General features: G+C 36.6%; 1 protein-coding gene across 5 annotated transcripts in view; it reads left to right on the forward strand.

Moving 5' to 3' along the window:
- The first annotated feature begins 5,230 nt into the window (after positions 1–5,230).
- LOC128986887 (protein unc-13 homolog 4B-like) overlaps positions 5,231–27,643 on the forward strand; it is a 116,401-nt gene continuing 93,988 nt past the window's right edge. Inside the window, exons 1-2 of one of the 5 annotated variants that reach the window (XM_054407482.1) lie at positions 12,258–12,376; positions 12,893–13,255. In XM_054407482.1, coding sequence (XP_054263457.1) covers positions 12,996–13,255 — 260 coding nt within the window. In that variant the 5' untranslated portion in view covers positions 12,258–12,376; positions 12,893–12,995. Of the gene's footprint in view, positions 5,338–12,257; positions 12,377–12,892; positions 13,256–27,643 lie in introns of those variants that run through there. The other 4 variants (XM_054407483.1, XM_054407485.1, XM_054407484.1 and 1 more) reach the window with 4 other exon arrangements.

Here is a 27,643-nt window from a genome sequence, read left to right on the forward strand (position 1 = left end):
ACTTTTATAGAAACGGTGGAAAAATCATACCGTTTATACATTTCAAATTATATTTTTATATTTTTGTTAACGATGTTGAACATTTTCGCTTAAAATTGCGCAAACTAGCATTCACTATCCCACATTATAAGAAACACGTACGGTCATTTCCCTGAAATGAAAAAATCTATGGGAGAATCAAAATGTCAACTCAAGTAAAAGTAAACAAACAAACTAAAACCAAAACAAATCTAACAGCTTATGTATCTTCAATATTTTAAGGGTGATACATTACAGAACTTTAGAGTTAGTATAGAACATAAACCGACATATAAACATCATTGAAGTTTTTTTTTAAGTTGGCACACAAATTAAATATAATAAGCACGTGGTATGTTAAAAAAAAGGAAGTAACTATGAGAAAACCAAATCCTTAATACCTAACATTGTGTTTCTGTACTAGGAAGTACATAGTTGCTCGCAGTAGCCTTGAATCTTGACTCCTAGTCCATCCTGTATCTAAGTGGGAAACTGGAGGGATAAATATTTCAAAAAGTTCCCTCTCTACCTGGTAGAACCCGCGTGGCAGTTCAACTGTTTTACAACCCTACGAAACTGACCCTTATAATCCGCTCTAATGATCGTGGCAGTTCAAGTATCTCGGGACGGCCATAAAACTCGTGGCGGTTCAATAACAGCCGTTCCAAATTACATTGCATTACGTTCCTTCATAATCCAGTTACTTTTATAACTGTTTGGGAACAGGTTGCACACAAAAAAACCTATTATTAGGATTAGGATATTATATTAGGATAGAACGGTAGTACCTACGATAGTACCTATTAGCCGAAATGGAAGGAATTAACCTTATGTTATCTGCCCACAACTATTATATTGATTATGAAATAAAAACTGGTATAAACTAACCTAACCTAACAAAACTTCCTGTGACATTCCAGATAAATTCGAAACTCCTTTTGATAGCAGAAATGGCTTTCGCGCTCCATCGACTGTTTTAGAACGTTCAATCCATAGCAGTATTAGTATTAGCATGAGAATTGACCAATAACTCCTAAAATGTAATTAAGTTAATAATTTAAGCATCTTGAACAATATTCTTTCAAACCAGTTTTTATTGATTTATGTATTTTTACTGTGTAAGCATACACTAATGGGAGGTTAATTTATCTAATGGTAAAATATACTGCTCTTTAATGGAATAGAAAGTTTGGTAATTGTAGTTGAATGGAAACTGCCCTGTTTTGAGGCGTAAATATGAGGAAAAAGTCAATTTTCACTATTTTGACTTTAAACAGATTTTACCCCCGCCGCACCAAACCTGCAGACTAAGGGAATTTCCATTTGCCTGATTGGATTTAGACTAAAATGTCTCCTTAAAAATAGCACATTTATTCCCTATTTAAATAACATTAGTTAAATAAGCACTTAGGTTTGCTGCAACAGGGGTGAAAAGGGGTGTTTTTGTTTTTGCAAATTGTTAATAGTTTAGTATGAAATGAATGCATTTTCCAAATTTGATCAAAATATGTTCATAAACACGCAAACTACAGCAGTTTACTTATTCTCCATAAAAATAACATGGAAATTTTAAATTTACAGTTTTTTTGGATTTTCTCCGTAACTATTAGGTGCATAACCACGCTTCAATATACCAAATTATTTGTTTTTTAAGCTCTACAAAATAGTTTGGAAAGGAAATGCTAAATTTTAAGTTTTTAGGGTCTAAAATGGGAAAAACCAATTTTTACCCCATAAAACCCCCCATAAACCCTGTTCCCATAGTCCGATCATGCTGGTTCGCGAACTCGTTCGAATAAACATAGGTTTACACGTTTGTAACAAATTTCATCAAAATCGGATGATTTTTGCTCGAGTTATCGCGCTAACGGACACATATATATATATATATATATATATATGGAATTTGAACGGATGTTGTTTTTGGCCTCTAGGGACCTCAAAACGAAAAAGTAAATCGGTCCCGGGTCCAGGTCTTACTATGAGTACTACGGTAATAGCTTATATTCCCTATAGGGATATTCGCTAATACCGTGTTTGAGGTAGAAAAGAGCTTAAAATAAAAAAAAGTTGTAGACAGGCTAATTTAATTCCGTATCAACTATTTTCCATCAAATATCCAAGAACTGGTTTAGGTTATACAGACCAAAATAAAGACTTGTTGAATTTCACCGGATATAACTTCCTCTCCCCATATACGCCCCTCTTAAATTTCGAATTTTGAAAAACCCCGTCTTATCGCATATCTATACCATACTGTGCCAAATTTGATAGTTCTAGGTCGTATATTTTGTGAGATATAATGCTCATCTGTCAGCATATGCAATATGTCAGTGGTACTCTTTTATAAGTAATATATAGAGAAGACATGGAGAATATATGACTACCGTAATAGCAATACAGTAGATGCAATTGGTCTTAAGAAGCCCATAACTTATAACACAAATTTATTGTGTTATATAAATATACAGGGTGTTCAAAAAAGGTGTCAAAATAAAGAGAAAATCAAGTATAAATTTTTTTCCCAAATCGCTTTGATAACTAGATATCTGCCATTTTGTATTTTTACACAAACATTTTTTCATAAAATCAGCCGTTTTTGATTAATTTAAGTTTAAAAAAAAATTAAGTAAGTTAAGTTAGTAAAAAGTTTAAGTAAAAAAAATGGCCGCCATTTTGAAAGTTTAAGTTGAATAAAGATGATTCTTTTTTTTAACATGGGTCTCTTCTACCTTAACATACATACCAAGTTGTATAAAGATTGGTTGAAAAAGTCCAAAGATAAAAATGTTTATGTAAAATACACTATGGCGGATACATATGTTAATGGCAAATGGTTAATAGCAAATGGTTAACGAAGCGATTTTAGAAAAAAATGTATACGTGATTTTCTCTTTATTTTCACCCAAGAAATCACTAGGTAAAATATGTCCCTACCTTTTTTGAACACCCTAACTCAAATTTCCCAATGAGTGTCATACGAGATACGGGGATTAAACAGTCATGCTTATTTCAAAGCATGAGCTAAATTTAAGAGTGAGTATCAATGTGTGATTCATTTAAATTTCCTTGTGATAGTGACAGTGGTCACACTAAAAGTTCTGCATATGTTGAATTGAATGTGCGCTCTTATTTCATATCATTGAAAGGTGCCAATGGTGCAGGACTCTTTTCCAACACTCAGACTTCGGTCTTGTGAATATGTGTTGGTGCACGAGTGTACAGCTTCAACGCCGCAAAACCCATATTTGTTTCTTCAATTTCAACTCCCGTAGGTTTCGCAGAACAAAATCTGATCCCATTCATCCCATCAACGCCCGTCTATCCCCAAAGAAATCCTGTACCTACCTCGCCCTTTCCTTTGGACCTTATCTCCGGGAAGCCAAGAAACGAGCCACCACCTGCCTCCGTGCACTCCGAGTCGAGTCCTGAACAACCGTCATTCGTCCCGTCCTCACTTACGCCCTTTCCCTCCTCTTAACAGCAACAGCCCCTGAACGCCTTATCTCCAGTCTGGAAGATACCGAGACGTGCCTTGAGGATAGTTTCCCACCTCCCTCTGTGGACCAGAAAGCAGGATGCCTACACCACCCAATCCATCCCACCCCTCGGGGATTTCCTCAAACACCCCAACCTGAAGTATCTAAACCGTGCTCGCACTTCCGAGATGCTTCAACAGTTTTCCAGCATTACTCCACCAATCACCCAAGTCTCACCATTACCCATCTCACCATAATCTCCCTGATCAATAACCTCCTGACACACAACCACTCTGAACTCTGACCTAACATCACCGTAAACCACGACTGGTATTGCTTGTCGTGGCTCATTGCGCCAATCCATCCATATTGTGTAATAGTGTTTCAGTTTAATAGATTGTATGTTTCTGTGTGAAATAGATCGTGCTACCTGTTGATTTAAGAATTGTGTTACTCTGTTTATAATTCTAGTATATGGTATTGTACAAATTCAGCAAACCCAACTCATGATTAATAAATTAACTCGCAACACCCATCCCAACCATTACACCCTACCCGCAAACCATGAACCAATCCTATAACCAACCTTAATAAAAAACAAAACCACTCAACCCAACCCCAACCAGCAGCTGTGGCAGAATTGAGCTTCGTTATTACACTCTTTCGTTATTTACATGTCCCTGCTACAGCTGCAATCCTTTCCCTGGCTGAAGAGGACAAAGTCCTAAAACAGCCTCAGTCCAGTAGGGTTTTAACTGCAGCTCACTGGACTGGAACATCACAACGAGAACCAACGAGTGTACAGCATTTGGTTTTCTTCACTTTATCCACTCTCTTTAAAAACATGGCTCTCCTTGAATGTAACTTCTAATGTACGTTCTAAAATACTGTATAATAAATCTTATTATGAATCAAGTCAAGTATTTTATTTATTAATAAAGACCTCTCCCACAAACTAGAACAGTAGGTATATATTGTATTCACTTATATAAAATTCTTTGGAAATAAAAATCTCATATATTGTATTTTATAAAAGCTTTCTCAGTAAACTATCAACACACACGTACAAAGTGTTGGGATTGGAGTTCCTCGTGATTGCAGAGGAAGACTCACAGGTTGTGTAAGATGTTATCATTCCTGTCAAGATAACAGTCTCAAGGGAGTCGACAGAGTTTCATATCTACAATTCGCAATATCAGTCGCGTTGAGTTGGTTCCGTGAACTGTTTATGTGTTAAAAGTTAGTGATGGTGTTAATATTTATTGTTGAGTGTATAAGTTAAGAGGGAAAGTTTATTTTTGCATAAAACTGTTCGTATGGTAGATAAATAACACATATAGTTTGTGAAAATATTGTGTATTGGAAAATAATTACTATTTGGTTTAGAAAAGTATAACCTATTGTCGTTCGTCGAAGAGTGATTGGCTGTAAATGTTTTATGGAGCGTTTTGTCCTGTTAATTAGGAATACAAACCCATAATGTTTCAAAACGATCCGATAAAAGCACGTGGGTTGTCGTAGTTGTTCAAATTCCAAGAATCGGATTAGGTATTCTGTGAGATATTACCGAAGTTAAAAAGAATATAAATCTTCGCAGGAATCTTATAACCCCGTTGTGCAACAAAGTACAGTTTAAATCAATTCTTCATGATTTAGAACAACAATCTCTTGGATAATCTACCAAAGCAACGTTTTAAGCGATATCCCTCTCTGATCAGCAGCGACAGCGATTGATGATGCATCAGACAATGTTCCGAGGTATGAAGAGAGTGTTCCACTACCCAGGGGAGTTCTTCTCTCATCACTACCTCAACATCAGACTGGTCAGGGAACCGCACAGGTAAGGAACACTTGTTGACAGAACAAGAGTGTCTTGGATGATCTGGATATAAATTTAATAAATTTCCCCTTGTGATTAAATAATGACACAACCTAGTACTGCAGTGTTTCACACGAACCACTGTTTACTGGTTTGTTTCTACAGAATAATATAGTATTTTTTGTAAGAGATGATTAAATCTGGTGTTTTCAACACGTCTTCTTTGATAGATGAGTTACTACGACTATCCACAGTACTATCCTAATAATTAGACCAATTCGTTAATAATTACAAGGCAAACATGTGGTTCGGATTCCGCTATAAATTAATTGTAGGTCCCTTAGTTGCCATTGGTTGTATGGGCTATTAATTAACAGCTGTGTCTAAGAAATATGTTGGCCTTAGTCACTAAAAGACTACAAGATCGCTCCACTCATCCTACACTCATCTCCATTTATACTTGGCTTATAATACCTACCTTAAGTATGGTCACCATTACAAAGTAAAGTATTAAAGTATACCTTTAGTCATTTCATGGGTTCATGGAACGATTTATGAGTAATATTTATTGCTAGGCGGCAGGTGGTATTTTCGACCGCCTTTAACTGTAGTACCATTGACTATGTAGTACTGTATTTTATTTATGGTTCCAGTAATCCAGCTGCAAGTACAGAATACCCTTCTTTTTGTTGCAAGCTTTAATTCACTAAAAAGTGCCATGCAGGGCATGACGAATTCGAAGATTTCAACACCATAAAGCCGATGTAAATATATAGTTCACTTATGGTTTTTGGCTGCTGATTTTCATAGTCTCGGTAAACTTACTCTTTTTGGCATTGTAATGTATACCATTGCTTGGTAAAGATGTAGTAAATGAACTACTGATTTGGCTTCCATTCGTCAAATTTACATGTTAGCATTGTTTGGTTAGCGATTCTATGTGCATACAATAGCGTTTTGTCAACTTCATTTGGTAGGTATGAGGTTATATACATCGATGGGTATGAGTTAGCAAAGCGACATTTTTATCACACTAATGACCCTTAGACTTGAACTATACTAAAGTTAAGGCACTTTGGTTGTGTAATCTATATATATAAAATCCAATGTATGTTTGTATATTTGTATGTTTGTCCTTTATGGACTCCAAAACAGCTCGACAGATTGTAATGAAACTTTCAGGCATTATTAAGCATTATTCAAGGATGGTTTGTGTGAAGTTTGGTGCAGATCCGGTCAATAGGGCTCCGCCCCAGTGGCTCTGGAGTTTCCCATGTTAGCCTTAGAGTACTCATATTTAAATGGAATTAAAGAATCTTAACAGCTGGTGCAACTAAACAATTTGATTCTGTGATGTTCAATAGCATTAAAAAGTTAATAGGTTTACCAACAGGGTGCAGCACTATATTTATTTTTAATTTATGAGAACAGTTAATTTGCAACCAAAAGGTGAGTGAGCGTAGCGAACGAACTTCAACCTGGAGGCGAGTTAGCGTAGCGAACGAGCTAACCTGAAGGCAAGTGAGTGCAGCGAACGAGCTCCAACCTAAAGGTGAGTGAGCGTAGCGAACGAACTTCAACCAGGACGTGATTGAGCCATGCGAACGAGCTCATCTTGAAAATGAACGAGCATGTGACATAAAACCACAATAGGACAGGACGACGTCTGTCGGGCCAGCTAGTTTGGAATAAAAATACGTACTTCAGAAGATGTTCTGAACTACAGTACCTTCGTTGTTTGTATCGTTGGCACCGCAAAATATGTGGTCAATCCATCGAAGTATATAACACAAGTTGTATTATATACTTCGATGGGTCAATCTCGTTGAGTTGATTTCAATGACTGTTCCGATAGATATATTTGTTCTCAGGCTGTTATTTAGCTTTACTGTAGTTATTTTTAATGTATGCATTTAGTCCATTTGACTATTTTTTATGTTTTTACTAATAGTTTATTACTAGCAAGGTGATAAAAACATGTTTTGAAAACATGAATTAAGTGGTAGAAGGTAAAGCAAAAAGTAATTTATTGTGCCATGATAAAAATCAATATTATAAAAATGCAATACAAAAACCAATTAATTTGCTTGAGTTATGTTTACATTCTTGTTTATTTAAACATTAAAAATTCTAAACTAAAAAGTGATTTGCAATAAATTATTAATCTTTTTGACTTTATATGTTAAACGGATAGCCGATTTCAGATGCAGTACTGTAAAATTAAGTGGTCAGTTTAAACTTAATTTTTCACACATCTTTTCGGTTATAATGTGTTCCGATAAATGAAAGTGCCCGAAACAAATAATAAAATCTATAAAATGGTAAAATATGCCGAGAAGTTTAAGTAAATCTAAGAGTGACTTTGCATGACTTTGTTAATGTTCTCCAAAACACAAGTTTCGAGGATCTTTGTACGGTACATAGACCTATAAGTTTGATTCTGAAGGCAAGTGTTTTAACACAGACAACACACGAGAGACGATGTTTAAGCACGTCGTTACCGAGGTTGTAGACAAGCACATTGAGATTAGACATTCAACGCAAAATACTAACTAGGTATCTTTTGAACAATTGGCAAGCAAGTTTTTAACCGCGGGACAGATGGTAAGATTTATGGTTTCAAACACAAAAAAATATATTTTTAAGATTTACATAATCACGAATATCTACATTTAGATAAATCATGCTACATATTAGGCCTACCATTTTGATCAAATTTGTAAATTTAATAAGATGCCTAAAACACTGTTTTTGGATAACTCATCAATCCAGTAAATACAGTTAATTTGTTTGAATATAATGGAGAATGGCTAAAAAAGGACCCTGTCCATATTTCACTTTTGGCATTAGTTATTTACTTTCTTTGTTTTGGTCGCTCGTCCTCGAGTAGTTCCGAGACCTACTGCTTCATTGCCGTTTGATAATCACAGTTTCGCGAACAATGCCCTTAGGTGAGACCGTAGTTCCGGTGTTGCCGGAAGTGACGCACCGAGGGGGGAGATTTAAACCATTTAAAACACTGCTCCGTACCGTCACTGTGCTGGTGGGACCCTAATAACAACATCAACAACAACAACGCACCTGCTCGTTGCGTGACGCGCTGACTCACCACAGTGGCCACTCACCAGGCACGCGTATCATGGTTACCTCGGGTTATATAGTTTTAGAGGGAATTCAACGTTGCCATCAGACCTACCCTGCCATTATTTGGGTAACTAGTGGGCCGAAGTGGCACTTTGCTGCACACCAAAGAAATTGTATTAAGGCTGGTACTCACTAGGACACCCGGTCGCTTACCAACCGGCGATCTGGTTGACGAGCGACCAAATTGCACAAATATCGCCGTGTGTGTACGTGTCTGTCAATTTGGTTGACGGCGATTTGTAGGTTGCCAGGCAACTTTTTGGTTTTCGGACATGTATCGAAAACCTGGGGGTTTCCGATCAACCATTTTATCGCCGGGCAATCAGATTTCTCAAAAAACTAGAGTGTGTACGCTTCAGCGACCAAGTTGATCAACTAAAGACGGCTAGCGCATGCGCAATACACTGTTTGTGTCAACTGTCAAAACTAAACAGTGCTAGTGCTAAACGTGGTCTCTTTCAAGCTAGCTTTTTTTCCAATATGAGGCGTCACCAATTGCAAAATGTGACGGAAATTGTCGTCTGACATCCTCAAATAATTCTTGTAATCCTGAGGATTATCATCTCGCAAAGTTCGTAGAAGTGCCATGTGGCTGTAACTGTGTCTGCGTTGAAGCAACTCTTTAGCCCAAAATCTTTTGAACAATGTCTTCCTTCTTCTATGGTTACTGCAATCTTCGTAGGTGGGCATGTTGTCACAACACACAGGTCAGTGCAACTAGAGCTCGAACCAGTTTCCAAAACCAAACACAGTCCATCCCCACCAAATTTTGATTTCCTGCTCGGTTGAAAGTGCTAGGTATCCTAGTGTGTACCCCCCGGCAATAAAACGTTCAATCATCTACTTAGTCGCTCGTCAACCAGGTCGCCGGTTGATAAGCGACCGGGTGTCCTAGTGAGTTGTACTAGCCTACGCACGAGCCGTAGGCGAGTTTCTTGAGTGCAGCAAAGGCAGTTTGCACTCGTGTTGTACATTATATCTTTCCTGCAGTTACTGTAAAGCCTTAATTAGTCTTTCAAACACTGTACAACACGTTTTTAGGTTAGGTTAAATCCAAACATTTAACGAAAAGGGAAACGCTGCACCAACTGATCGTAGTCGTGTTGCCAACTTATTTTCAAGCAGCCTACGCGGAACGTGCATAATAAAATCACGCCGTTTCGTGTCGTTTGGTTGGAATACTGGTGTGCGCCAAATTTTAGGCTTTCTGTACTGTAATCTGTGCAAGGAAACGCATTTTGTCGGGTGACTGTAGGGAAAAGTATTTGTTATGCGTACAAATAATCATTTATGTACTGTGTGCGCATTAGGAATGTAGACACACACTCGCGATGTTATTAATTCATCCATGTTAGCGAACGAAATCAATAAACAAACTTTGACGATTTCAAGATTTTAGTTTGAGAACGAATCATGAAATTAGTTCAGCATTTTTACTCTCTAAGGCTCTTCCAGTGGTAACAATTAATTAAGGAATAGAGAATACGTTGACTTATTTTCCTGGTCTGTTATCTTAGTTAATTTGATAGGCCTAAAGAAATTAATTTTTGGTCAGAAAGTCGAATAAATATAAGTGCACTATTGTTTTATATTTCGTAGCCTACTTTATATTCAACATTGGAGAACTAAATCCTAATCGGGTGTAGAGTTGACACATTTGATACAATTAGACCACCTATCAGTCACCCCTTAATACATCTGTGTGGTACACCCCCTGCATATTACTCCCTAATAATTACTCTTTTATCTAGTTTGAGTAATATTTTATGACATAGACCATAGACCCCAAAAACAGCGAAAAGGGAGCAAAGAACAACCACATTTCCACATCTGGCTAGTGCTTTGCTAAGTTGCTGCCGTTACAGTCGGCCTTGAACCATTAAAATCCCATCAAACACTCAAGCATAAATTAGTTGTTGTAATCTCCGTTTACGCAGATCCTCTTATTAGTAACTAATTCCCGGAAGTTCCATCTGCCCGTCAAAATGAGTTCGTTACCACAGACTAGGGAAATCCTAGTAGTAATTTAAAAAAAAAGCCTCAAATTCGCAATATAACAATAATAACATTGTATCCATTTTAAGAGATACAATGCACATTTACTTACAGCAATAACGCCTACAGAATACATTTTTTCCTACAGTCACCCGACAAAGTTGGCTTCCTTGTACTGTTTATAGTACAGAAAGCTGCTAATTGCTGCATATTTATACTTTGCCGTACGGTTTATACTTTGCCGTACGGTTTATACTTTGCCGCACATCAGGATTCCAACGAAACAACACAAAACAGCGTGGTTCCATTATGCACGTAATCCGTGTACGCTTGGAAATAGGTTGGCAACACTTAAAGATAATTATACTATGAGCAGCTGATTGACTATTATAACTACGATTTAACCTGTCATATCGTGTTTATAGTTTCGGTATTTCTGAACTTTCTGGACTTTTCTTTTAAACGTTTTTAAAACCTTCCTACGATCTTAATAAACAAGAAAATACCTTTTAAGTATTTTTTCCTACAGTCACCCGACAAAGTTGGCTTCCTTGTACTGTTTATAGTACAGAAAGCTGCTAATTGCTGCATATTTATACTTTGCCGTACGGTTTATACTTTGCCGCACGGTTTATACTTTGCCGCACATCAGGATTCCAACGAAACAACACAAAACAGCGTGGTTCTATTATGCACGTAATCCGTGTACGCTTGGAAATAGGTTGGCAACACTTAAAGATAATAATACTATGAGCAGCTGATTGACTATTATAACTACGATTTAACCTGTCATTTCGTGTTTATAGTTTAGGTATTTCTGAACTTTCTGGACTTTTCATTTAAACGTTTTAAAAACATTCCTACGATCTTAATAAACAAGAAAATACCTTTAAAGCGTTTTTTTTAGGCGCGGAAACCACTTCAAATTACAAAAACATACGGAACTATATTCTCAAAACGTGGAGTACATTTCTTGCCGAGGAAAAATAGCGGAGTGATACAGACCGCGGGTACTACTTTCTCTAGGGCACCTATTTGTGTTGCCAGCTGAACCTAAAAACGTGTTGTATAGTGTTTGAAAGACTAATTATTTATATGCTTTATAGTGACTGTAGGAAAAATATAATGTGTAACACGAGTGAAAAAGGCCTTTGCTGCACTCGAGATCATTCCTCTCGTAACATTGCTCTCGTGTGCAGCAAAGTGCCACTTTCACCACTAGTTACACAAATAACTATTTTTAGGCGCGGAAACCACTTCAAATTACAAAAACATACGGAACTATATTCTCAAAACGCGGAGCACATTTCTTGCCGAGGAAAAATAGCGGAGTGATATGGACCGCGGGTACTACTTTCTCTAAGGCACCATTTGTGTTGCCAGCTGAACCTAAAAACGTGTTGCATAGTGTTTGAAAGACTAATTATTTATATGCTTTATAGTGACTGTAGGAAAAATATAATGTGTAACACGAGTGAAAAAGGCCTTTGCTGCACTCGAGATCATTCCACACTCGCCTGCGGCTCGTGCGTAAACATTGCTCTTGTGTGCAGCAAAGTGCCACTTTCACCACTAGTTACACAAATAACTATTGCAGTTACTATAGTTTAAATTGCCGTTTATAAAGGCAACACTGGAGTGGCCCATGGTTACCGGCGTTGTACAGGTCTGGTCTGCAATGTTGTTATCACAACAAAGCAAGTGAATCTGTGCGAGATAAAGGTAGTTGACCGGCTCGGCCACTGGGAGCACTGTGTTTGTGGTGGCGGTGGTGGACCAGTGAGTGATAGCGAGAGTGTCAGTCTCAGTGTAGTGTCAGTTGTGGCGGTGGTGGGCGATGGTTGTGTTGCGGTAAAGTGCGTGTAGTGCGTGTGGATACGGTTGTGATCGCCGCAGACATGTTGTGATGTAGTGTTGAAAGGTGAATGTCGTGGTTAAATTTTGAAATTAATTAGAGGTTAAAGTATCAACAAAAATCATTTTAGATCATAAATATCAATATTTTTAATTAAATATAGTTAAATATATAGTTATTAACATTGTTTGAAGGAAATAATAACCTATAGTAAACATACGTTATTTCTGTTTCGAGCTGTCTACGTAAATAGAGTTTAAGACATGTGGCCTTAACCAACATAACTATAAGGCATACAATTTAAACTTACCACCTTCGGCTTAGAAATGATTTAACTTTATCTTTAGAATTTTTCCTACGTTTTGTCAATTATCTGTCCTTATTAAATATCAATAGCTTGCTTAACACCCTTTTCAACAACACGCTATCGTTTATGTTGAGTTCTGTTGACGCAGACTGTGTTATGTTTCTAGAGACGATTAAAAGTTTATTAAAGAGATGTAACCAAATCGTTATTGAAACATTTGTTTGTGTAGTATATCTTAGGTCCAAAGTTCACCTTTTGACGTTACATCATGACAGTCTTGTAGGTAACGGATGTTGCTAGCCTCTTCTCGTCCTGTTCCTGTAGCACCTCTGTGTAGTGTTTTTCACATGCCTACCCTTGTGTGAGTGACTTTACACCATGTACTCTTGTCTGCACACCCCGGTGATGCTGATCTCGGTCCAGCGTCGTCCTCTGTCAGGACTGCACGACGAGGACCCCACGGGCAAGGAGACGGAGGACGACGCCCCCCTGGGTGCCTGCATGGACGCCACAGTGATGCGCCTCAAGCGGCGATGGTGTCGGGGACGACGCGCTGTCGTCAGGACCGTGGTCAATCCCTGGGTACGGTGGAGAGGTCGCCGGGTTCATCCCATCTACTGCCCGGAGGGGCTCAACAAGTAAGTACAGTAGTGTCGCTCAGGAGTTGGGTTGTGTCATCTGACTTTCACGCCTATCATCATTTTGAAAATAGCTTCTTATGCGCAAAATAGTGACTCCTAGATCAGATAGTTAGTCTAGTTTACTGCGGCAAATCCTTTAAAAGACACGAACATTAGGTAACGTATTTTATACCGACTACGAAGTGTATGGAGATTTGTTGCTAAAAACCACCCATTCGAGCCGTAAGGTTTTTCAACGGTCTTGATTTTTCATCTTATAGGCTAATTTTGATTCAATTTTGTACGGACGATAGAGCGTTTTAAGCTTTTCCGAACACATACATTTTCTTGCTTGTTAAATTTCGTCCCATTTTCGATAGCCTGTTTCCACTTAAAATTGCTTATTCCATATAATATGGGCTTACGGGCAATTCACTAAAAGGAGAAAGAAACAGAATGGCGGATGATCAAGCGGGGTTAAAATACTCAACCAGATTGGAAACTGTTGGTAAATAAAACAATACCAATGTACGATGAACTTAAGCCTTAATTGCTATGGTTGAACCAGGGGGTTGCATCAGGGGTCCATAGAATCCGCAACCGATTGTCAACTGGCGCGGTCTCATCTCAGTTCTCAGTACCTCAATTTATTTAGCTCCATTCTAAGAATTCCGATTCCTACAATTCAGATTGATAATATTTGGCCTTAATCAAGAACGGCAAGTTTCGTCCGACACACTTCTACTTAAACAACTGACGAAATTACATATTATTGTCATTATGCAACCCATAATTTTATTGCGGATATTTTAAGCACCTAAACCACATTTCCATGGATAATAATATGAAATTTATATTTGCCATTATCAATGCTTTCGCTTTAACAATAAGCCATCAAATTATATTATTTCCGAAAAACTATTCTCATTATTACTTAGTATTTTCCTTCCTCACAGGTATCTGTCCTGGGAAAAAATATAAGCCTGCTTGATACAAATACAGTATTTCATAATATTATAATTCCCTCAAGGCGTCGGCTATGTAAATAAATTTGACAAATAAATATTAAGTTTTGAAATAAGTAAAACACTGTTGATGTCGTTTTACTCAGATATTAACAACTAAGCGTTGGACGTTCGCATTAAACCGAATTGAATTTGGCCTTATAATATTGAACATATATTATGTGAATATGTATACAGTATAATAGGGATGTTTTAATAAGTATCTTTGTCAATTAAACTTATGTTACGAAATAAACCAAATTTAATACAATAATTTACCTTTAACCTTTAAAGTCGATCACAACACAAGAAATGGTACAGACTACCTGATGATATGGATAAAATAATTTAAGGAAGGAAGTTATAATTCAAGTTTCAAATACTCTTCATCATTCACTATGTTATGGTATTCTATGTAGGATATCAGTGCCGGTGGCCTGGTTAGTACTGTCATTACGCATTGTGTTTACAAATGATTGTTTAAATATTAAATATTTATAACAAATACTTTACATCTTCTTGCAAATTTTGCCAATCTTACCAACTTTTCTTGTAAACCTAAAATTTGCAATATTTACAAACAACCAACCAAACAACTGTCAATCCGATGTATCAGTCCAAGGAACGACTGAATAGGTCAAGCAAAAAATCCTTTTGGCCCTGAAAGAAGATTTGTTTTAACACGTGATTTGTCCCATTAAGGTCACTCACTCCTCCCTGATTACGCAGTCGGTATAACGAGATCGAAATGAAAGATTGTGATGAAAATTAAGCCCGTCCGGGAACTCGAGTTAGAATTTCCTGCAGCAACTCTCTTGATTAGAACCGATTGTAGGAATACGCTTGGTGAATTGTCTATACAGTGATCAGGTGTGTTATCTATCCATAACTAACTTGGAGAAACCCACAAGTCGCTCACCTATCAACCGCGTAATTTAATTAAAGATCTTAATGATATGATAGGTTACGTACCTTTTTTATTCCGTCGTCAGTCCTAAAATAGTCAAAGGGTGACTAGTTTCGGGTCAGAAATGACCCATTTACCATTTTCAAACCCATTTTTCATCAAATTGATTGGTCAAAATCCGACAGAAGTCTTCGTTATGAGGTACAAACACATGTCGACACATAAAGTTCACACATTTACGACACAAAGCACATTTAATGAAAGTAGCCGGCTACATTTATAAGAGACACACTGACGCAGGTAGCACGGCGGACACGACGGAACAGTTCCGAACCATCCGAACCAGTTTCGAACCTATTTGCAGTTCCGTCGTGTCCGCCGTGCTACCTGCGTCAGTGTGTCTCTTATAAATGTAGCCTCATTAAATGTGCTTTGTGTCGTAAATGTGTAAACTTTATGTGTCGACATGTGTTTGTACCTCATAACGAAGACTTCTGTCGGATTTTGACCAATCAATTTGATGAAAAATGGGTTTGAAAATGGGTCATTTCTGACCCGAAACTAGTCACCCTTTGACTATTTTAGGACTGACGACGGAATAAAAAAGGTACGTAACCTATCATATCATTCTACATCAGTCCTGGTGGCAATAATGTTTAAAAGATCTTAATGCAAAATACTTTCAATTCTCTCTAAACCTTTTTCTAGGGTTAAAATTTTTAAGTATACTATAACGGAAACGTTCATGTAAGCCTGATAGTTATGGAGAAAAATCCATAATACTGTCAATTGAAAATTGCTATGTTATTCTTATGGATAAAAAGTAAACAGTTGTAGTTTGCTTGTTTATTCTGATCAAATATGGCATATTTACTTACTTTATCCTAAACTATTACGATGTGTTTGGAGAAAAGATGAAATAATTCAAAGGATACTGTGAATTCTATATCTTCCGAAGTTGATTTATGTGCCGTCTCCATAGTATGTCATCAACAGCAACGGAGTACATCACTCTTCCAATTATTTTCTTTATTTCACCTTTTCTCCAACACTAAAAACACCTCATAACGTTCCCTGTAGCATAAAACCTGAGTACTCCTTACCCTTAATATTATTTAAATAGGGGGTGAATCTGACATATTTAAGTAATCAGGCAAATTGAAATTCGCTTAGTATGCAGATTTGCTGCATAGGGGATATTATATAAAAAATATATATATTATGTGTTATGTGTTCCATATACAGTAAACAATATACACAAATGTTCCACAAATGTTCCACAAATGTTTTTATAGTTAATTATGTAGAACAATAAATATATTTAGTTGGCAAGTAGCCTTATGCTCCGACTGGTAAAAAATAACTCATCTGCAGAGTATTTTACCACAGACAATAGCAACCCTTAAGACATAAGGGTTTTTATTTATATTGCTATTTGATATTGATTATTGATATTTAAAAAGACCAAGAAAAGACGAAACGTAGCAACACTTCTAAAAGATTAAATGAACTAAATAATATCTGAGGAGAGGATGATAAGTTAAATGTTATGAGTTAATAATAAAGTTAACCCTTTCCTTATGACATGAATATTGTTATCTAAAATATAGGTTTATTCATAGAGAACAAGCGCCTAATCTTCCAGCAGTTCGCATTCATTGGACGACGTAGTAAAGAAGCACAATATCTTCTCTACGTTCTCTCCCCGTTCCGAAGCACAAAAGGCAATATAGTCCAGGAGCTGAGGGGGTTTGAGCATGCATGAAAGTAGTACGCAATATTATTGCTGATTATTGTAATATGGACTGTGGTGATCAAAATTACGTATGTCACCTACTTTAAGGCATTGAACTTTGGGGGGATTAACTGTTGTGCCGATATCAGCAGCACTGTGCAGCAATTATGACGCAACCTATCGGACGCACCCCAAGGACATGTTTTACATTTTTAACCATATGCATTCGTAATAATAGATTTTTCCTTATAAGAAAATGCATCATTTAGTCGAGTAATTTTCTAATTAGGTACACTATTATTTATCAACAATTCCTTTTATTAAAAAAAAAAAACATGAGAAACGTATTTTTGTTATAACTTTTTTATTACTTAAGATACAACGTTGTACCTAATAACCTTTTCTATTTGCCATATTTGTTTGATTAAAACAACGTTTTGACCGATGTCCCATCTCGTACCGTTATCGAGATAAGAGTCGTTTCAATGTATAGCGCGTTCCGCTATCTTCCCCCCCCCTCCCCACAAGTTCTCGACCACCTGAAAAGTAGGCGATATGTGTATTTTTTATCACCACAGTCTGTGTTACAACTATCAGCAAAGATATTTGATATTACTTCTTTACGACACTCACAAATTAATTCTACTTTCGGAAGAAAAAACTACACGAATAGTCCATTTTTACATATTTTATACAATAACTTGTTTATTATTAGAGATACGACCTCGGACTTGATAATCACTATTGTAGTCCATATTGCTAGGATTACAACGACGTTTTAACCGATGTTCTATCTTTTACCGTTTTTGAAATATCAGCAGTTTAAAGCATAGCGTTCCCCTCCTATAAATTAAACAAAATTGCCAAGTTTGATCAAAATAATCTTCATAAACAAGCAAACTACAACAGCTTTTTTATTCTCCATAAGAATAACTTGGGAATTTTGAGCTTACATTTTTTTGGTTTTACAACTATGCCTACAACTGTTAGGCACAAAACAATGTTTCAATGTACACAATTATTTCTTTTCCAAGCTCTACAAATGATTGGAAAATGAATTGTGAAATTTTATGTTTTCTGATTTAAAAATCGAAAACCCTGATTTTCACCCCATAAACCCCAATTAATTACATGTTTGCATGAGTTTACGACTAGCATCACCTAAACGTCACCTATGGTTGCGGAGAAATTGTTAAAATCTTGCGCGAGCGCGGAGACATCAGCTTGGGTCGCCGGAAGACTGTTCCCCGGAAAACTACCCCCCCCCCCCAAGCAGGTCCCTACGTCATATTGACGTCAGAGACCGGAGGGGCAGTTTTCCAGTCACGGACACTCAAATTTAGTTGTCAAATAGTTCTAATCTAACCTAACCTAACCAACCAAACTTGCTGTAACATTTCTAAAATTGGTTTTATATTCACCACATGCCTTTTCTATTATCCAACGGAATTACTCGAATTAAAATTAAAATTACATAGCATGATTTGTCTAGGGGAGGTTGTATTCCAGTCGCGGACACGGCTTCCATATTGGTTAGTTAGCAGATTTTGTGACATTACGTTTCACCTGGGGGGGTAGTTTTCCTGGGGATAGTAAACCGCTTCCCCATCAGCTTCGTCTCCTCTGATCGCGGCGGAATCATGGAAGACTCATGTGACCGGGGAGAAATAGTGAATATCTTGCGCGATTGCGGAGATGTCATCTTCGTCTCCTCCGATGACGGTGAAATCATGAACGTCTCATGTGGCTGCATTGTTAACATGAGAAATTGTTAACATCTTGCGCGAGTGGAGAGACCATCTTCGTCTCATTCGATCATGATGAAATCGTGAACATCTTTCGAGTTTGCGGAGACATTATCTTTTACTCCCAAGGTCACAATAAAATCCTGGACATTTTTGCGATCGCGGATGAACAGTGTTCTTTACAGTGAAATTTATCAAACAAAATTTGAGGTCCCTCCTAGGCCGAGGCTCCCGGCAACCACCGTGTCCGCCGTTAGGGAAATGCGGCCCTGTAAATACTTTGATACACATCCAAAGTATACTGCTGATACAAGATTATTCAATATTAAAAAAAAACGCGAATCTTTCATTTTCAGCAAAGGTCAGTAACTACATCGGACGCGCTTATTGACAACATAGATCGAGAATAAACGTTTTGCTATGTACTGTACGCCCAAGGCTAGTTTTCAGTTACTGGATCTTGTATATCAAACCATAGACAAAAGAAATACCAATCAAACCTATACTCTAACCATTGACTATTGGGTTTTAATAGTCAAAGCTCTAACGCAAGAAACACTTCTGAAATGCCCAAATAATATAGTGTCACTACCATTGCACAGAAAAGAGGAAGTTTCATGACTCTTCGTCCAAAACAGGCCAAATATCAGACGATGTTATTTCAACTTATTTATCTCCTATCATTGATAGCCTAAAGGAAGTGAGTTGAGACTCGATAGACAACTCTATGAATAGAGAGATATATGCTGTTTATAAGTACATTTTTAATACATGGGGATATCCAGGAAGGATTTTAATAGTTGGGTTATTCATCCATCCTCCCTACGACTGAAAAATTGCTAAGGACAATACGCTACGTAAGTCCTAACTGGAATAAATTATGGATTTAGACGGCATCCTAACCTTTGAATATGTTGTCCTGTTGAAATTGTTTAATATGTATAACTAAAACTTTTTATTTCCCCTTTGTTATTGTTTATAACCTTCTTATAACCTTGTTACATCAATAATCAAGAAAAGTTTGCACAATACATATTTTTGTCAAGTTTTCGACCACGAGGCAACCAGTTTAAATAATTCAGCATACTCCAAAGGCGTTCAAAAGACCAGCTTACGTTGTGTTTTTGTTTTTAATTTGGCGATACAGGGTAGAGTTTTATGTGAACATAGACGATGTTGTTTTAATTTTTGCGTTGTTTGTTAACTAATAACAGTATTACTGTGGTAAGTTAGGCAAGTGCTGTAGCAACTCCCGTTCTATTTCCGCCTCCTCCACCTTGCACACAGCACACAGTACAGCACGCTCCAGTGGTTCCAAGATAAAGACATCCGTTTCACAAAGGTCATGAACCCTGCTAGCGACTAAGTGCCGCAATTATCTAATGAACTGTGTATTTAAATTGAGACTGTCATCATTCTGTCAGCTCCCTTGCTTACTTCTCAGAACACCCGTCGCATGGCACAAGGTAGAACCACTAAATATGTACATAAGATACAACTTGGTTTGCTCGATCCCAGGGCCGGTTCTAGGAATTTTTCAGAGTTAAGCGAACACCCGAATCAGCGCCACTTATAGAACCCCCCCCCCCCCCCCCCAAACCCATGAACATAACTTAACCGTATTTGTAAATTTTTTCCCAATAATTTTGGGAAGATTTTTTTTATAAGTTTAGGTAGAAGAATACTAACTTGCAATAAAAGGCTGTTTATTATTTGCAGAAATGTGACATTTATACACTTTTACTCATCATATAAACTATAGCAAAACCAAGAACACACTAAAAAAAAACAGGCCGTAATGTAATGCTCGTCAAGCATGACGTCACGATAGAAGACGGCAATGACGTAATGTTTGCCGTTTGTGATCAGCTGCTTGTTTTAATCTTTCCTTGGAAAATAAATAAATAAATACCTACGTCATTGCCGTCTTCTATCGTGACTTCTTTGGGCGGACTGGACTCTCCACCAGATGATTTCTACAACAGTCTACTCATTGATTTGGCTTTTTTTTCTTCCTCTTCCAAATTCGCCTTACGCTTTCTATGATAAGTGCCAGACGGTTTCTTTTTTTCTGCCATTGTTTTTATAGTTTCGACTCGCAATATGTTTTACTCATTCATTCAGTTTATACTTTCTTTTAGCGAATTTCCCATATCTATATAATTAATACGCTACATGAAACTTTGTCGGTTGAACTCCTCCGCCATTTCTTAACCGATTTTATCCATTGACGTCTCATTGGAAAGAGCGTGTCGTGTAGATTTGCAAACTGGCCTTACATTTTTGAAAAAGTCCTTTGGGCTCTGCCCCAGTGGCTTTGAAAGTTCCCATGTTATCCTTATGGAGAACATAATTGTTTACATTTTGATCAGCTGTATAATTTAATTGCTGTTATTTATTTTTCAATTCAATGAAACGCATTGAGTACATTTATTTACTATTCGAGTTTGTGTAAACATAACCCCAAGACGGATCGTGTTAGTATGGTTGTATCTAAAATATTGGTGTATTTATCGTTGTTTTCAGTCGCTATGACGGATCGTGTTAGCATGATTCTAACTTAAATTTGTGCATTTATTGTTGTTCTGTGTACCTATAGTTTGTTTATTTGTTGTTTTTTTTTCTTTAAAATGCCCCCAACGCGACGAAAACGAAACATAGACAGGAGGCGTAATCGTGATAACGACCGCAGCAGAACAGTGGCGCGTAATAGGCTTAACTCATCACAGTCAGCACCTGACCATGGACAATCTCAACTATTAGGTTACAAATGCGCCCTAACACTACCCCAAAACGACTTTTCGTTCTCAATTGGCCCTCTATCAATGACCTGTGTTGCCTGTACAGCGAGGCATTTTGAGGAGAAAACCGGCCGGAATGCTTTAGGGTTATCAATAACGAAGATAAACATGGTCTGAGTTACACACCGGTAATCTTTGAGTTGACTCTTTTAAACTTATTTTAAATATGACTGTTATTCGTTTTGAAATAACTCCTAGAATACTTTGCAATTGCTCGAATTCGAGCAACATGTACACTAGTAGGGAATAAGCTATTACCGTAGGTCTCATGGTAAGACCTAGACCCGGGACCGATTTACTTTTTCGTTTTGAGGTCCCCAGAGGCCAAAAACACCATCCGTTCAAATTCATATATATATATATATATATATTTATATATATATATAAATAAATATATATATATATATATTTATATATGTGTCCGTTAGCGCGATAACTCGAGCAAAATTGATCCGATTTTGATGAAATTTGGTACAAACGTGTAAACCTACATTTATTCGAACGAGTTCGCGAACCAGCATAATCGGACCATGGCATCAGGGGTTTATGGGGGGTTTTATGGGGTAAAAATGGGTTTTTCTAATTTTTGACCCTAAAAACTTTAAATTTCTAAATTTCTCTCTAGACCATTTTGAAGAGCTTAAAAAAACAAATAATTTAGTATATTGAAGTGTTTTTTAATGTTCATTGACTACGGAGAAAATTTAAAAAATTGTAAATTTAAAATTCCCATGTTATTCTTATGGAGAATAAATAAACTGTTCTAGTTTGCTTGTTTGTGGATATATTTTAATCAAATTTGGCAATTTGGTTTATTTCATAGTAAGCTATCAATATTTCAATTGAAAAAACACACCTCAACATCTTCCCCGTAGCAGCAAACCTAACTACTAACTAAAATTAATGTTATTTAAATAGGAAATAAATCTGAAAATTTATAGGGAATATTTTAGTAGAAATCATGCCGGGTAAATGGAAATTCGCTTAGTATGCAGGTTTGCTGCGACGGGGGTATTTATTTAATGCGCTAATTATAAATTAAACTTAAAACACTCGTAATAATTCGCTTATCAACAATCATGAATCATCAAAACAATGCCAATACGATACCGATACGGTATAGGCCTACGCCCGATTACTAGAAAAATACCGGTATGGATCATAAACATAAACAAATGACGTTTTTGGCCCGAAAATAAACATGATTTAACATTGCTTAAATGGAACTGCCAAAACATATGTTCAATGCTATTAGTATAGGATTCGGTCCAACAACGTCATTTGTTTATGTTTATGATCCATATCGGTATTTTTCTAGTAATCGTGGGCCTACGTATACAACTAAAAGAGTGCAATACAACGTAGTGCTCTGCTCAAGGATCAGAGGCAGAAAGGAGTGAAAGAAAGGGGAAGTTTCTTGTTGTGACAAGGGGCTTGCCTTTACTGGGCACATGCGGCAACTGAAACGCCTTGGCTGGGCACATCCTTTATCTTTGGCAGGGAGGGTCTGCCCCCCTCGGTTCCAGGAAGAACTCACGTAGCCAGTGAACTAAAGACGTAACCAATGAACGTAAGACTGTAAGTACAAACCACTAAAACTGTTGGGCTTATTGTATTTATTATAACTACACTCTATCAACAGAATTAAAAGTAGAATAAAAGTTACAATTATTCATTTGTAATCACATGTTAATGAGCATATTTTTCATTATTTCTCATGATCTGGTAGATTTGGACATAATCCACTATTTTTCCCAACCACCCTGTGACCTGTAATTTGAACCCTCTCCCATGATCCTGCGAGCTAACAAACTCTCACAATTTAGATTTTTTTTAATCTCTTAAACAGAATAGACAGATACTAAGTGAAACCCGTCAAAATCGTCGGTTTACTTTCAAGGCTTACTTTAATTAATCCAACTGCGATAAATTGAGTGAAAATTATACATATTTTGAGCAATTAGCATTGTTTAAAGAGTAATAAGTGTAAAAACAATAATGCTATTAATTGCGTTAGTTACCAAATATGGTTGATCATTCAATGAATAAACTATTTCCCATACCGTACGTCATCGGAGTTGTTATCAGTATGTTAACTGGTATCTCTTATTTTGGAAGAACCTTTAAATAGTATTAAAATCGTATTGGTGGATCTTTTGTAGTTAAAAACTTCCGCGATTTCATTAGTGCAATAAAGATTAATCTATGATTGTATTTGAGAAAAAAATATCTGTTTGTTGAGGAGACACATTCTAACTTAAAAGGGAGGTCCATCCGTCACAGTGTAAGTTTGATTGTTCCTTCGTCACGTCGCGTCAGTTCATATCGTACTTCTGTGCCATTGAATAGTACCCTCTAGTATAGTTTTGAGAAATTGGTTGTGGGGTTAATGTTAAAAATGTCTAATGAAACATTTAACAACCAAGTTAAAGATACAGTATGAAAAAATCGGGCATTTATCAAATAAAATGTTCAGACAGTAATAAATCCTACATTAGCCAAACAAGTCGTAAATTCAAGAAAAGGTTCCACGAACACATACAAGCATTAAAATCAGGTAACAAAACGACAATGAAATCAAATTTTGCAGAACACCTAATTGAAACGCGCCATAAATGTAAAAATATAAATGAAACTTTAGAAATTCTAGAATAACAAAATAATGAATCTTAATATAAATGTCAAAGAGGATTTTCATATATACCCAAATTACTAAAGATTTCCTAAAAATTTACTGAATACCATGAACACCCACAAAACAAATCCGATGTTTGAAAAAATCCTACAATTGCAATAAAACAGAAGAAATATTATATAATATACTCAAAATTAAACAAAGAATAAATCAATATCCTCTAAATTCTATGTTAGCTCTTAGTTAGTATAGTTAGTTATATGATTATAATTATTCCTTTTATTATTTGTTATTATATTTGAATAAAATATCAACATGACTATGGCCCAAGTGTTGAAACTAGTAAGTTTAAAGGGTACTAATTGTTTTATAATGTTTTCATTTGCATATATATATTTATGAACAACTAATGCACAAATGTGAAAAATCAGGAATATACCAAATCAACTGCAAAGATTGCTCTAAACTTTATATAGGACAAATATGGCGATCAATTTCTTGACGATTCAAAGAACACATTCAAGCAGTAAAATACAACAAAATAACAACTCAAAAATCAATGTACGCCGAACACATTTTATCACATAACCATAGTTATGGAAAAATTAAAGATAGTGTCAAAATTTAAGAATATGAACAAAAAGGAGAAAGGATGAATGTAAAAAAAGATTTACATGTATATCTAGTAACAAGAAAAATGAAAACAACATTCTTAACATAATGCAAACACAAAATCTAAACCCAATTTATGAAAAGATGGAAGAATTAAGTCAAAATTAATAATTAAAACCATTGGCATAACGATATTTTTAATTATATATTTTTCCAAGACAAGATATATTGAGTTAAAATTCAAACATTTAAACAAGAGTAAACTATCGTCCGTCACTCGCCCAAAATGTGTTTACCGGACTCGTATAGCAATCCCGCACTCGACTTCATCTCGCACGAGAACGACCACAGTCTCATGGAGAAAATTAAAACTGTTGTAGTTTACTTTTGTTGTTGTGGTTTACGGATATATTTTGATAAAATTTGGCAAATTTATTTATTTCATTCTATACTATTGACGTATGGTCAAAAAACATGTTTTACCTTTCCCGTAGTAGCAAACCTCGTTAACACTCGTTAAATCTAATGTTATTGAAATTGGGAATAAATACAGTATGACTTATTTATAGAAAAAATGTAACCAGACAAGTTGAAATTCGCTTCGTCTGCAGGTTTGGTGTGGCGGGGGTATTGTATTGTTCTTGATGATTTGTAGAAAGTTTTTCAAACATTGTACTTCTGGATATTTCATGTTTAGTTTGATATACTGAAAATAAGAATGTGTCTTTGATAAATTTCTTCAGGTGTCTAGGTCTGATAATCACAAAATTGAAAGTTCTCACCAGTATTGATTCTTCACAGTGGCTTATCGTTAAATGTTGATGTGGCAGTACAAATTTTAATAAAAACAAAAGAATATATAGTATAGAGACCACTGCTCTTCTATTGCTTATAGCTATATTTTTATAACCTTTTACTTTAGAAGATATATATTTGTGGATGAGACCCTCACTAAAATAGTATAACAAGAGTAAACTACCGTACGTCACTCGTCCAAAATGTGTTTACCGGACTCGTATGGTAATACTTACTTACTTTTCGTCCAGTAAACACATATTTTCAGGACTAGTAACGTAATAAGCTATAATGTGCTTAATCTGTCATGTCTGATAGACAAGCGAAGAATTTCACACAAGAGGTTCATTGTTGTTGCCAGCTGTCTTCTTTCTTGATACATCACTTCACTTATATTTTGGCTTTTGAATCATCTAATGGTGGGATTTTAGGATAATGTTTTGAATAACATGTAACATGCACTTTCTTTGGTCACTCGGGATTTTCTAGGAATTCATCGCCGCACGCCATCTGCCTGGCGTGGACCATGTGCCCAGCCAAGGTGAGGATTAGTGAACCCTTTTTGGCTTGTGCCCAGTGAAGGTTCGTCCGTGACAAGTGGCGCTGCGCGCTTGCTTATCTCGAGCATGAGTGATTCGTGAAATGAAACCCAGGTGAGGTGCCGCGCTGGCGCTGGCTGACGCTGCCGACTGCCGAGCGTCAGCTTAGTTCAAATCGAAACTGCAAATGGCATTGAGTCCTTGAGTTGTAGTGCTGTACAAATATACAAAATTTTCAAGTGCTGTTGGTACAAACAGAATAAATGCCTTTATTGTGGTGCTTTGAATACTTGAACTCTGAGCAAAAATAAACAAAATTACGTTGTTCACGTAAAAAAATGTTCCGTTAGCGCCACGGGCGCCACTTTTTCGTGGCGCCATATGCGGCCGCGTAGTTTGCGTATGGGTTAAACCGGCCCTGCTCGATCCCGTCGCCTTTTCTTTAGTAATTTTGTAACCGTGTCCAGAATTTCCTCAACTTTCTAAGGGAGAAGGGGTGGTCCTAATCAAAACCCACGCCTGACTAAGTTATCCCAATTGTGTAATCCCATCCCAAGTTACAATGTGTTTTTATAGTGTTTTTGCTTTGGTTTTATTGCTATCTCATCCCTTTGGTACATGAGAACTTCCTTGTTGGAACATGTTTTAATTCTACTCTACGACAGGGTGGTGCCCAGAAATGAAACACTATTATAACAATCAGTTGTGATAACATAGTCAAGTTTTGATTTAAACCTCCTCATTATCCATGAGAAAGCTGAGACAAATTTGAGTAAAAACGTTACAAAACTACTCCAAGAAGAAGCCGGTGGTTTATATTGAGTCACTTGGTCCTCATTGTCCGTCAAGTAATCAATTGTAAAGCACAGTCTTCCTTGTGCGTAATGATGGTTCATCTATTGTTCATTTCAAAGGAAGTCCAAGTTTGCAGATAACGGATGACGCGTTGTTACAGAAACAATTAGTGAATTAAATAGAGAAATGTCTCGAGCGAGCGACTCGTGGCGCAGTACAAACACGGTCCACGAGCAACCTAGATTATCTGTTAGCTCAGTGATGTCTGACCGATAACGTCTACTGGCGAGTGGCGATGGTGACGATCTGAACACATTACTCACTCACTACACGCGTGCCTGTGGATGGCGAACGCATGTGGTATCGTGTGTGTCAATATAATTTGTAGAAATAGATAAATTTGAAATAAGTCAATAAAGAATTATCTGAAATCTGTGGAGAATTGGAATTCAAATTGAACAATTTGAATTCAATCACAACCCAAAGATTTCGTTTCAGACTTTTTTCCACTGTTCATTGTTTCATTTTTAGTACTCTGAATATATAAATTACAAATTACTATCATATTATGAGCGAATACCCCGTAGGTCTTTGGTGTTATAAAGAAGAAAAAGTATGACCAGCACATAGAATTCGATAAACAGCACAAAATGTTCTTATCATGTTGAAACGTAAGGACAAAGAAACCAGCGAATGAACCAATACCATCTAATGCAAAATAATTCATTGTTATTTTAGTAATTGTAGACAGCTTTGGTAACATTCATGAAAAGAAAACTACGTTTAGTGGGTTAAGATTAGTGGGATTATCTAATTTATATAACCTTTTGGGTGTTAT

The sequence above is a fragment of the Macrosteles quadrilineatus genome, unplaced genomic scaffold (assembly GCF_028750875.1).
Source record: "Macrosteles quadrilineatus isolate MER2022 unplaced genomic scaffold, UCM_ALF_1.0 Scaffold_2__2_contigs__length_208266976, whole genome shotgun sequence".
Taxonomy (NCBI): domain Eukaryota; kingdom Metazoa; phylum Arthropoda; class Insecta; order Hemiptera; family Cicadellidae; genus Macrosteles; species Macrosteles quadrilineatus.